Here is a 12729-nt window from a genome sequence, read left to right as displayed (position 1 = left end):
CTATGCAACTCTCACCATGCAAAAGAGCAATCTAGGTACAAAGGGAAGAATGAAAACAGGAAGACTCAGGATATTCTTATCAAACAGTCATGTAAAAACATGGGTCATTATGACCTAATAGGGTGACATATGGAGGCACATATAAAGCATTAAAAAGGTAAATCTCAAGATAAAGGAGCAGTAGGGAGAACAGAAGTTTCCTTGTAATTCAAAGTAAAAGAGCTCATGATAATTTGACAGCTTGCCCTTAAAAGATCTGTCTATATTTATATCCCATCTTTGTCTATATTTATATCCCATCTTAAAAAGTTACAATAGTATCTGTTTTTAAAAATCAGTCTTAGAACTTACACAAATTAAATCAGTATTTTATTTTTTAAAGAGTGGATCTCATCTTCCAAAGGCGACAAAAACAGATCCCAGTTTGCTTCCTGAAAACTATGAAAATACTCTCTCCTTTGGGGGGAGCCATCCCCAGAATAGATGCCACCAGTGGAAAGCCCCCACCTAGAGGATGCTGATATAATCTTCCATTTTAAAAGAGCACCCAGAGGAAACCAAATTAAGATTTTAATATATCAGGAGGTTTATATGGGGGACAATTGTTATTTTAGCTACTCCAGACCCAGACTATTCAAGGTTTCAAAGCTCATCACCAGCACTTTGAAACAATGATGTAAAATATAGGGCTATCAACTCTAACAGCAAATAACTGGGATGGAGCCCAGCAGCTTTTTTAAAATTTATTTACTTAGTTCATTTTCATCCTCCATTTTCTCCAAGGGGAAAGTGTACATTGTTTCCCCTTCTTCTATTTTATTCTCATAACAGCTCTGTAAGATTGGGCTAAGCAAGAGTGACCCAGTGAGGTACATGGCAGAGTAGACTGGCCCAATGTCACCCAGTGATGTTCATGTTCCTAGTCTGAAACACTAACAACTGATGGACCCAAATGGAAGGCAGTATACAAGCTATATAGCTAAGATAAACAGCTTAAAGGGGGGGAAAGCAGCCTTGTCTCTTGATTTTTGACAAGTAAATAAAGACTTGTCCTTTTTCTGATCACCTGGCCGCTCTATTGTAATGTGATCCAAACAATTAGCAACAACTAGTAACCGCACTGCTACATTTTGGATTAAATGAAGTTTTCAAGCTCACTACAAGAGCAACCACTCACACCTGTGCAGGCAAAAAGCACGAAGCCCAGAAATGAAAGGCATACAAACCAACTGCAAACGTTCCAAGGAGATGAATAAACATATGTAAGAAAAGGAGCAGGATCACGATGGCAAGTTCCACTCACAACTACATTTGGACATATAGCTTCCCAGTCAGAGAGCCTGTTTGTGTATTCGTGTATGCAGATAGGCTCAATACATTTATTCAAATATATGTGTGCTGGCTAAAGGTGGAACTTGCGCTCACTGACCATTCTTCCTCCCTTGCTATGTACAAATATTTATTCTGTTCTCTTCAAACATCTAAGAGGCCTTCAGTAGTAAGCCCAATAAAAACAAAAATGTTCTTTTTAAGGGGGGAGGGGTCATAAGAAAACTATCTGATAATTGTTGGTGGGTTTTGTTAATAGAATAAACACAATTATTGGGTGAATCCAGATACTAAGAAAGAGGTCTGGAAATGAAAGGTACAAAGGACTAAATGCAACGTAAGTAGCCTCATGATCTGAAAATTATTCCTTTAACCATGAGTGTGAATGGAGTCATCAAAGGAAAAAATATACAAGGAAGAGAATCAAGGAGACAGACTCCCAGAGAGGAAATGTGTCTTCCACACAGCGAACTAACACATCTAAACACAGGCTAGCCTAAAGCCTTCCGACACATGAATTTTCCACAGACAGGAAGTTTCCAGTGTGAAGCAGCATTCTAAAATGTGATTCCATACCAGCATCCTGGTATCATTCAGGGCAAGCTGCACCATGTATCATTTCAACATATGCAGATCAGCACAACCTCACCATATTTTGTGTCTTTTCCTACTCCTCTCTGATACCCACCATGTTCTATGCAATTACAGTCTGCACAGTTAATTATACTTTTGACGTCAAGGGAACTTGCCTGGAATTGTAGATATGGCTTGCTATATGGATTTGTTTTCTTTTAAAGAATGACATAAATCCATAATCTTTATGATGCATGCTGTGCGCCTCAATTGAGGTATAGAACAATTTACTTCTATGTGCCTAGTTTCACCCTTTGCCATTGGAGGCAAGGAGGAAACATGATAATTTATTTACAAAATGTATATCCCACCTTTTTGTCCCTCCATGAGCTGCCAAGACAAATAACACCTTAAACCATACATAATTCCAGAGTCTTGGTGACACAACCAAGAAGCACCTCATCCAGGTTGCTACTCATTTAATCTCAGAAGATTGGGGCACCCAAAACAGGGCCTCCAAAGATGACTACAACTGCTGGCAAATTCACAAGTGATTAGGCAGTCCTTCAGGTATGTTAGTCTCAAACCATATGGGCATTGAAGGTCAACCAACACCTTGAATTATGCCTGGAAACAACATGGAAGCCAGCATAGGTGCAACAAGACTGGAGTAATATGGTCCCTATGACAAACTCCAGTCAATACCCTGGTAGCAGCATTCTGTACCAACTGAAGTTTATGAAGTAGGGAACATTGCAGTAATCTAATGTAGATGTAGCCAGGGCATGCATGTCAGTGGCCAGATCTTTTCTGTCCAGGAAAGGTGGTGGCTAACCAACTAAAACTGGTAAAAGGCACTCTTGGCCACAGCTGCCACCTGCTTATCCAGCAGTAGGCCAGGGTCCAAGACCACCCAAAGACAATAGACTTAATCCTTCAAGAAGAGTGCAATTCAATCCAGAACAGGTGACACCTAAAATTCCAGGTCAGATCTTCTGCCCATCAGTAGCACTTCTATCTTGTCACAATTAGGCTTCAAAAAAGGAATTCCCAGTATGTAACATGAAGAAGATGCACAGGCATGCATTTCAAGATTCTTATTCCCCATATCTGATCCCAGTCTCCACTCCTACATCAGCCTAATTATGACAAATTCAAGGCAACAGAAATAAAATCCTGGTTTGGAGACACCCTTAAGAAAGCACTTCCTCATTCTTTTCTGGTATGTTTACTCCCAGGCCCAAGTTAAGCAAGAGGAATGCAGCTACTCTGCTAGGATCAATCTTGTCCCTCCTAATGTATGACAAGCTCCACTCATTGCAAGAATAGGAAGCACAACAAAAATGTCTAAATCCAGCAACATAAACTACTTATTGCACACGGGTGAAGAAAGGAGTTTTCCAACTTCTGTTTAAACATTATAACTGCATGCACTACAAAAACACAATTTATTAAATCTATTAGAGCACGCAAATCGAAAAACATTATGGGCAAAGCAGAAACTCAAAGAAAAATGCATGCTTCAGATTAATGCTGTTTTTGCAATGGCTAAGGACTATAGCAGCAAATAAAATACATGTAAAATACTAAACAGTATAAATTCTCCTATTCCTAATAGCAACTGAAGGCAATCCAAGCTACAGTTAAGTGTTATTTCTTTCAATCGCATACATTAAAAGAACAAAAAAAATGAGTGAAATAACCCACTGTATCTTTTTCACATGTTATATATATGACAGAGATGTATTACCTTCATTTTCAGGAGCCCGGCATTTTACCTGTAGCACCAAATCAAAAGTTTTTGCTGGATTTTCTCTGGGAAAAAAGAGGCAATTGGTTAGTCTTACATACCTCCCAAAAATGTAAGCAATTTGAAGGCAAGAATATTATGCCTTCTGTACCAAGAAGAGTTACAGATTTTAACATTCAACTGAAAAGAGAGGTTGGTGAGACGGACAAACTCAATGTCAAATACCTTGCCAAAAATCTGTAGTATTTGCCCTTAAATTCTGAAGAAAATAACCCTTGATTCATTTCATAATATTAAAGTGCTGCTCTAAAAATTAAATTTGTACATTTAGGACCAAAATTTGATACAGCTCAATAATAGTGAAATAAATAAAATCATTGGGTTGCATCCCATGAACCATGAGTGGGGTTCAAGGAATCCCTATGAACAGCACTAGGTACAGTGTGAGGTTCTCTACTGGGGGTGGTAGAAATCAGTGGAAATTCCTCCTTTTTCTGGTAGAAATGGTCTTTTAATGATAAAAAACAAGCACTGGATCAATTTCCTATCTATTTAAAGCCACTCTATCTCCAAAATTCAATATTGGTTCTATTTTGTAAATATCACTTTAAAACAATAACATGATGGGACCCAGGCCTGTAAAATTTTCATTCTAATTCTCCCAGCATCAGACACATGACTGTCTTGAGAATTAGTACAGGTATGAAGCAAATAAACTGTCAGAATTGGACAGGGGAAACTTAAGTGCAAATTCCTGTTCATAAACTCACTGGATGACCCTGGGCCATTCACTTTCTCTCCATCCAATCTACTTTAAGGATGCAATAAAGTACTGATGGGAGGGAGATGGAAGACCTCACAAGTGGGCCAGGAGGAAAATCTAATACATACTATTCCCACTGTAAAACCTACTCAATTTTCTGTTTTAGCTGTATCTGTCAATTTGATAGTTCATATACCACAGTATTTAGAGGTAATTACTTCCTATTGAATTTCATTGCATTCTTTGACTAAAATCATATGCCAAATTAAATTTTGATCACTATTACATGTTTTGTTGGCTAATCACTCAGCCTTGGACTAATCTTAAATTATTTAGTTAGATTCTATTAAAATACTACTCTGAGTATAGTGTAAGGGTCTGCGTATTTTGCACCATGTATTCAAATATCAGTATACTGAATAGCAATTAAAATTAGCATTACTGATGTAACAAACATGAATTGGAGCAGACTTCGGAGGATGGTGGAAGACAGGAGGGCCTGGCGTGACTTTGTCCATCGGGTCGCAAAGAGTCAGACTCGACTGTGCGACTGAACAATAATTTAAATTACTCAAATGGCACCCAATGAGTCTAAATTTGATTTAGCGGCTTATCAAAATTCCTAAGGCAGAGGAACCTTAACTGTTTAAAAAAAAAAAAATCTTTACTGAACTACCAACTAAATTCATTAACCAAAGCAATAAAGTGGCACATCAACCACTGATGAGCCGAAAGCAGCTTCTCAAAAGCAACATAAACACTAATATAGGTTAAAGCTGATTTTTCATGTGTTGGGGAAGAGAAGCATGGATCCTTCACACCTAATCACATATTGGAGTCTTACACACAGTAGTCCTATTTGGCTAGGAATAATTAGGTTGAGGTATTATTAGCAATTCTGGTACAGTAATGACTACATCCCTTAAGAATTCACATCTATATGGACACTATGGTAGTGCCTCTTTGTAGTGCGTTGTTTACTCGGAAGTAACTCATGCTTTATTCCAAGGGGGCTTGCTCCTAAGTAAATATGAATGGGATTGCAGCCCTTATTCTCAAGCCCTATCCCTTCCAAGCAGAAACAAGATACATCAGACTCAAAAACTGGAAATATCAGGCAACGGCCAGAGGCTTGCAAAAACAACGCTTTTGAGATAGAGGCACCAAATTTTCAGCATAGTATCCAGTGCCTCTCGCCAAAATACCCTCCCAGTTTAAAAAAGATTGGACCAAGGGGTCCAATTCTATAAGCCCCCAAAGAAGGTGCCCCTGTCCTCCATTATTTCCAATGGAGGGAAGGCATTTCAAAGGTGTGTGGTCCCCTTAAATGCGATGGCCAGACCTCCCTTCGGAATTCAATCATGCTTGCCACACCCCAAAGTCTCCTGGCTCCACCCCCAAAGTCTCAAGATATTTCTTGAATTGGACTTGGCAACCCTAAATCCAAACAAATTAGCACAAGAAGTTCCATCATTACTGTTCTGTGATTCTTTGTGAAGGCAGAATATAAGGGAAGAGATTGAATGTAGATGCACTGTTCCAAAGAAATATCAAACACCAGAAACCATATAATACCTTTATCTAAACCAACCAAATTAAAATAGCATGCAAGCTACTAATAGAACAATCCTAAGAACACTATCCTGGGAGTAAGCCTCACCAAGTAAACTTCAGTTGGATTCTGAGTGAACCTACGTAGGACTGCTTTATGAATTCCCCAGAATACTTCTTCAGGATGGATGTAAAAACAACAACATTCAGCCTGATTCAAAGTTCTGGAAAATGCAAAAGCTTGCTTGTTTGTTATTTTGAGTTATCTTCATAAAAATATTACACAGCTATTGTCTTCAGAATTAAAAGGACAGTGCGGACATCAAAACTACTAACTAGTCCATCTCCCCACACTTGCCTACATCTACCATTTGCAGCACAGTAACTGCTTGAAAAGCAAAAATGACTAACTCTCCTCTAAATTTTAAACATTTTCCCTGGAAATCATCCTTACCTTCCCAAAAATGACCAGGTAAGCAAACATTTACAAGCTTCTGGATAGCTTTACATGGTTATGAAAAATGATTTCCATTTCTCTCAAAGAGATTATTAGCTTGGAAGTCCTTATTAAAAGCTCTGCACTTTGCATTTAACCCATTCAAGACGATATGGCATGCTCAGCATAATGTGTGAGAGAGAAACCAGTACCAACAAGCAATAATTATATCCTAGATTAAGAGAAAATAGTACTTGCTATAGGAGTAAAATATGGATACTGGCACGGGGAAGGTAGCACAACATTGCTATGAGAGCATACCCTTTTTTGTAGCAGGAACTCCTTTGCATATTAGGCCATACACTCCTGATGTAGTCAATCCTCCTGGAACTTACATTAGGTCCTCTACTAAGAGCCCTAAAAGCTCTTGGAGGATTGGCTACATTGGGGTGTGTGGCCTAATAATGTAAAGGAGTTCCTGCTACAAAAAAAGCCCTGCCTTTAATAACAGAAACTCGTTAAAGCTACCCAGTGATGTGTTGGCTTGAACAAAGAAAAAAATCCAGAATAAAGTCAGGCTGGACTCACTTTGCCCCCCCCCCCAAAAAAAGATCTAAACTAAGTTTAAATAAGTAGTTGTTGCTGCTTCATCTTTACTTCTTACCTTTGATTCAGAGTCTACATGTTGCCATAGGACTCTTAATATGTTTATCAAGACATGAACTCTCATGTTGATGTAACAAATAAACAGGCCCTGGACAAATAAGTTCATTATTTTACCATATGCCAGTGTGGGACAAATGTCTAAATCCTTCAAGGCAGGACATAGTTTATATAACAAACATAGAGTTGCCAGCCTCCAGGTAGGGCCTGTGGATCTCCCACTTTTACAACTGATCTCCAGCAGGCAGAGATCAGCTCCCCTGGAGAAAATGGCTGCTTTGAAGGCTGAGGCCCCTCCCCTCCCCTCCCCAAACCCCACCTTCTCCTGGCTCACCCCTGAAGTCTCCAGGTATTTTCCAACACAGACAAGGCAACCCTAACAAACACAACAAATCCTTAGGTAATATTAAAACACCTTTCTGAGGAATACTATTCTAGTGCTAGTCCTGGAATACTATTCTAGTGCTAGTCCTAGAATTCACATTATCTAGTCCCCATACAATTGTGAATCAACTAATCCTTGTGCAGTCCTTTTCTTTCCACTACCAACATTCCCCAACAAGTATCTTGTCACCACCATCATTGCTGTTGAAGAGGATTTTGTTCTTGAAAAGGTTACCTAGGCATATTTAGCATTGAAAGATTCATTTGTTCTAAACAGTGGTGAAATTGACTAGTCTTCTCCCACCCCCTACACACATGCACAGCCTGATTCACTGCAAAAGGGTGAGTGCATATATACGCTCTTCCACAATGAGTCAAGCTTCTGTTTTCATCGGGCTTCTGGGTAAGCTGTCCTAAAGTTGGAGGGGAAATTATCACCACTGCTTATTTCCCACTTCCCAGTAATTGTTTGAGATACACAGAGAGGAGCAAATCACTCAATGGCTTCTATCATGTTCCTCCACACACAAAATAAAATCTAACCAGGCTGGCAAATTAGGACCCCTCTTTTAATGGCAGCAGTTGTTTTTTTTTTTTAAAGGGACAGTTAAATCTTCAGTTTGCTTTTAACCAAACTCTTATTTCAGAAACTGGTTGGGCACACAAGTCAGTATCTCTGCATTAATAGTATTAAACATTTGTGCTTCCTGCTGTGCATATCTATAACTCTGCAAAGCCCTTTCAACTTTACTCACCCCCTCCCACCACATTTTAAAGTGTCAAACCACAGCAATAAATGTCAAATTGGCTTTCATGTCTATTCCAACTGGCGCTTCATAAATAGATAACTGTCAGCTTGCCACACTATAAGTTAAATCTCTTATCACTCTGAATATAAAATTCAGAACATCCGGGGGGGGGGGGGGAGTCAAAGCCCTAACTGCAAATACTACAAAAAACAGTGTTCATTCATCATTCATTCTACAAAAGCTATTACCTCTTAGGTTAGAAAATCCATTCAAACTGAGACCGAATTTACAAATTTGCCTGGGCATTATTATCATCATCATCATCATCTATATATCTAATTCCCAACTGTGCCCCCATGTGCAGATACTTATTTTTGCATGTAGGGCGGATGTGGAGGATAAAGAGCTTTTTCTGCACACTTGTGCAGACAATGCTCTTACCAGCTCAAAAGGAGCTGCTCCAACCAGGCCCAGCAGCAGATGTCAGCAACCACACTAAGTCCAGCAATGGCAAATGAGGCCAGAATGTGCACTGGACCGGGCTACAGCGGTGGAGGAGGCCAGTAGCTGCACAAGCTCGGCCACATCAGCAAAGGAGATCAGCAGCCACTTCAGATCCAGCTAAGTTGGGCTCAATAGTTGACGGGGTGGTTGGAGTTGTGCCTGGCCTGATGTTGCGGAGGTCTGAGATTCCCCCATGACTCCCCCACCCCAGAGCTGTTAGGATATGGGGAATAGAAACAACGAAGGAAGAATTCCTCACCACACAAGTATTGCAGGTCCATGGTTGAGGGGGGAAGATTGGAGATCAAGAGCTATGCAGATCTTAACCTTTGTGTGTGAGTGAGTAACCTCAGAAATTGAGAGATCAGAAGCAGCTTCCAATCTTCAAGGCCATGCGGGGGAGGCTTAGCGATCAAGAGCTATGCAGCTCTTTATCTGCCAGAATGTGTGTGAGGGGGGGGGGAGAGAAAGAGAAAAAAGTAAGCCTCAGAGATCAAGAGCCATGAAGCTATCAACCTCTGAGGTCACTTTGTGTGTGTGGAGAGGGGAAACTTGGAGGTTGGGAACTCAGCTACAGGAGAGCTAGTCCAGGCATGGAGCAGCTTTCCACCATGAACTGCCATGATCTGCAAAGTAAGGAGCAGGAGAAAAAGAGATTGACAGATAAGAAAGGAAATATGTAGAAGGGGGGATAGGAGTAGGTTGACAAATCAGGGGAGGGGTAGATAGATAGAGAAGGGTTTGGGGCAAAAGAGATTAGAGCAAATTGACAGGTAAGAGGAGATCAATTGATGGAGAAGGATGGGGTGCAAAAGAGATGAAGATAGGCTGACAGATCAGGGGAGGGGTAGACTGATGATCACGGGAGTTAAAGAGCTCCGGGAAGGTGTAGGCTGATGGAGAAGTGTGACAAAAGAAGATGATTTTGGATTTATATCCCGCCCTATACTCTGAACCTCAGAGTCTCAGAGCAGTCACAATCTCCTCTACCTCCCCCCCCCCCCACAACAAACACCCTGTGAGGTAGGTGGGGCTGAGAGTGCTTTTACAGCAGCTGCCCTTTCAAAGACAGCTTCTATGAAAGCTATGGCTGACCCAAAGCCATCTCAGCAGGTGCAAGTAGAGTGGGGAATCAAACCCGGTTCTTCCAGATAAGAGTCCACGCACTTAACCACTACACTAAACTGGCTCTCAGCTCTCAAAAGAGATGGGGATAGGTTGACAGATATGGGAAGGGGGTGAGAAAGAAGTGGTAGATTGTCAGAGTAGGGGGAAACAAAGGCAGAGAAGAGATGCACCCTTGCCGCAAGTTTCTTGCAGGTCCCCACTTGTAGTAAACAAAATTGGTCCTAAGAGTTCTTCTTCTAGATATTTGCCAAGACCCAATATCCAATAGACCCTATTTCAGCTTGCAGCCCTGAAATGCAAGTTGAGGTGAGGAAGAACAGGAATCTCCCCTCAACAGCCCAAGCCAATAATGCCAAGAACTCTAAGGTTTTGTTTTAGTACCTGCCAGACTGCCCTGACCTGGATTGTCCAGATTAGCCAAATCTTCTCAGATCTTGGAAGCTAAGCAGGGTTGTCCCTTGTAAGTATTTGGATGGGAGACCTCCTAAAACTACCAAGAGGTGACACAGAGAGAGGCAATAGCAAACCACCTCTGAACATCTCTTGCCTTGAAAACCCTTTCAGGTTGCCATAAATCAGCTGGGACTTGATGGCACTTTCAACCACCACCTGCCAGGCTGCATTGTTTTCACAATGTGCCAAACATGCACTCAAGGGTTGTTTTGTAGAAAAATAGGTGGTGGAGCTCATTCAGGGATTGTTATGCAGTTGCCCATACTATTCAATGGACATGCAGGTGGAACTCTCAGAAGGAGGAGGTGGAACTATCAGAAAGCTTCAGGAGCTGCGTTCCTGTGAGCTCCCACTGAATCTGAGGCCTGCATGCACTGAGCATGTGTAGAAAGGGGAAATGGTTTCAATAGCTGAGGTTGAGACTGGCGGGGGGGGGGGTGGATAAATTATTACAGCCATTCTCATGTGTGCTGGGGGTAGTACTTCTTCAGGAACTCATGTCTGGTTGCCAGCTGCTCACAGCCAGACTCACTGAGAATATGCACTGGAGGAAAGAGAGGGGCTAACAGAGCAGAAAACAACCCAACTGGCTTGTTCTTGTACCCTCAGCAACATCTTGATCTGCAGGTGAACGTTTGTTTCCCCCCACCCCTTTCGTAAGACAAAGATAAGTATTTTCTCCCTGCTAACATCTGCAGAACAAACTGTTGTTAGGCATAGAAGCAGGAGAGGGCATGGGGGGCTGGACGTCTCAGCCAAACTAGAACGACAGACTGCCGTTGCTCAGGTACAGGTTGTGTCAGGGCTCAAGAACAGCAGCAGTGTGAGGGGCAGGCGAAGGAGAAGAGAGGGAGGGAGGAACTGAGGTTTTCTTCTGTTAATCAAAAGGAGCTTGTGTCACAGAATAACAGAGCGATGCTGCTTCACCTATTCCAGTGAGCTTGGGTCATCCAGGTGTGCATCATGGATAGCGGGGGGCAATACTACAGCCCGATCCTTGGCACGTGTACAGAAGAAAAACTACCCCTCCCCCCGGGCTTTCAGTGGGACTCCCAAGAAAAGCGCGCACAGGCTGCAGCCACACGCCGAGACAGGAGGTCGCTCCAATGTCTGCCAATGATCTGTCTCGCCTTTCTTCTTTTCACACAGAGAAATAGCCGAAATGGGGCTGGGGGAGGCTTCGAGGCCTAGCCTACTGCCTCCCTCCCGAGCCCCCCTGGCGGAGCCTCCCCCTCCTTAGCCACTGCCAGAAGCGCCCCTTCTTCTTCCTCCTCCTCCTCCTGCTGCTGCTGCTGCCCAACCCTGGAGGCGGCTTCACTCTCCCCCGTCACTCACTTGATCCTGCAGTCCATGGTCGCATCTCGGGGCTGGGGGCCTCAGAAAGAGGCGGCGGCGACACCCCCCGAAGGGCGCGGAGAGGACAGCGGCGCCAGCTGAGGCGGAGAGCGGTGTGGGCTCCTCGCTCTTCCTCTCTCAGAGGCCGGGCGGGGCGTCGCAGGCGCTTGGGACGAGGCTGGCCATGGCTGGCTGTCGGCTTCCTCGGCCCGGTGTGACGGCGGCGACCGCAAGAGCAGCAACAGCACCGCCTCCCTCCCGCTTTCTCCCTGCCTGCCGCCGCCGCCGCCGCTCCTCAGTTCCTGTCGCAGAGAAGCCGTTTCTTCGGCACCTTGTGGAAAGCAGGAAGCTCGGCGGGGGCCGGAGGAGGAGGCCTGGGCCCAGCCTGCCGTTTCTGCCACACCTGACCCGGCGCGGTGAAAACACTAAGGGCTGAGGGGGTGGGAACCATTCGGGAGTTGGGGGGCTCCGCTTGGTTTTGCCTGCAGGCGTCCCGCGGGGTCGCCAGTTGAAGCGGGCGGAAACATAAACACACCCACCCCGGGACAGGCCCGCTCTTGTGCCTTGAACTGCAGGAGAAACTTTTCACCTCGGGGACAGAAATCGCTTGCGCCAGCCGCGGTATTGCTGACCAAGCTGCTCTTGAAGAGGCTAGAAGCGGCAACACAGTCTAGCTTCCCAAATACTGGCTTGACTCATATTCTCTTGATCCAGTCAGTCTTGGACTCTGAACCTCACACAGTACTTGGGGAAATGTTTATTAGTTGATTTTTTTTTAGTTTATCCTTTCTCCAATGACTCTCCCTTTTTATCCCTCCCGCTAACCTCGTGTGAGAGAACTTAAACTGAGACACAACTACTGGCCCAGGGTCACCTAGTAAATTTGGTCGCGAGTGGGTATTTATCTGAAGCCCAGTTGCCCCATTTTGACCACTTGCACGCCCCACTGGATGGGTGTGGTAGATTTCTCACAACATTCCTATGTGAGACAAATTGGAAAAAGCCTCAGGTCTCAGCAAGAAAGGCGGGGATATATGAAGGAAATAAATAAAGCAGCCTGGGATCCCGGTGGGAGAAGTGCTTACAAATTATATGGAGAAGGCCCTATTGC

At 43.4% G+C, this 12729-nt stretch overlaps 1 protein-coding gene across 1 annotated transcript in view; it reads right to left on the bottom strand.

Annotated features, from left to right (window-relative positions):
• Nucleotides 1-11912, bottom strand: part of DENND1B (DENN domain containing 1B) — a 272657-nt gene extending 260745 nt beyond the window's left edge. The window contains exons 1-2 of the mRNA XM_060232357.1: nt 11619-11912; nt 3653-3717 (exon numbers count right to left, since the gene is read on the bottom strand). Coding sequence (XP_060088340.1) covers nt 3653-3717; nt 11619-11635 — 82 coding nt within the window. The 5' untranslated portion in view covers nt 11636-11912. The remainder of the gene's footprint in view (nt 1-3652; nt 3718-11618) is intronic.
• Between the last annotated feature and the right edge of the window lie 817 nt (nt 11913-12729).

Source organism: Heteronotia binoei, chromosome 2, assembly GCF_032191835.1.
Source record: "Heteronotia binoei isolate CCM8104 ecotype False Entrance Well chromosome 2, APGP_CSIRO_Hbin_v1, whole genome shotgun sequence".
NCBI lineage: Eukaryota > Metazoa > Chordata > Lepidosauria > Squamata > Gekkonidae > Heteronotia > Heteronotia binoei.
Note: the sequence above shows the minus strand (reverse complement) of the source record. Positions and strands in the feature narration are given on the sequence as shown.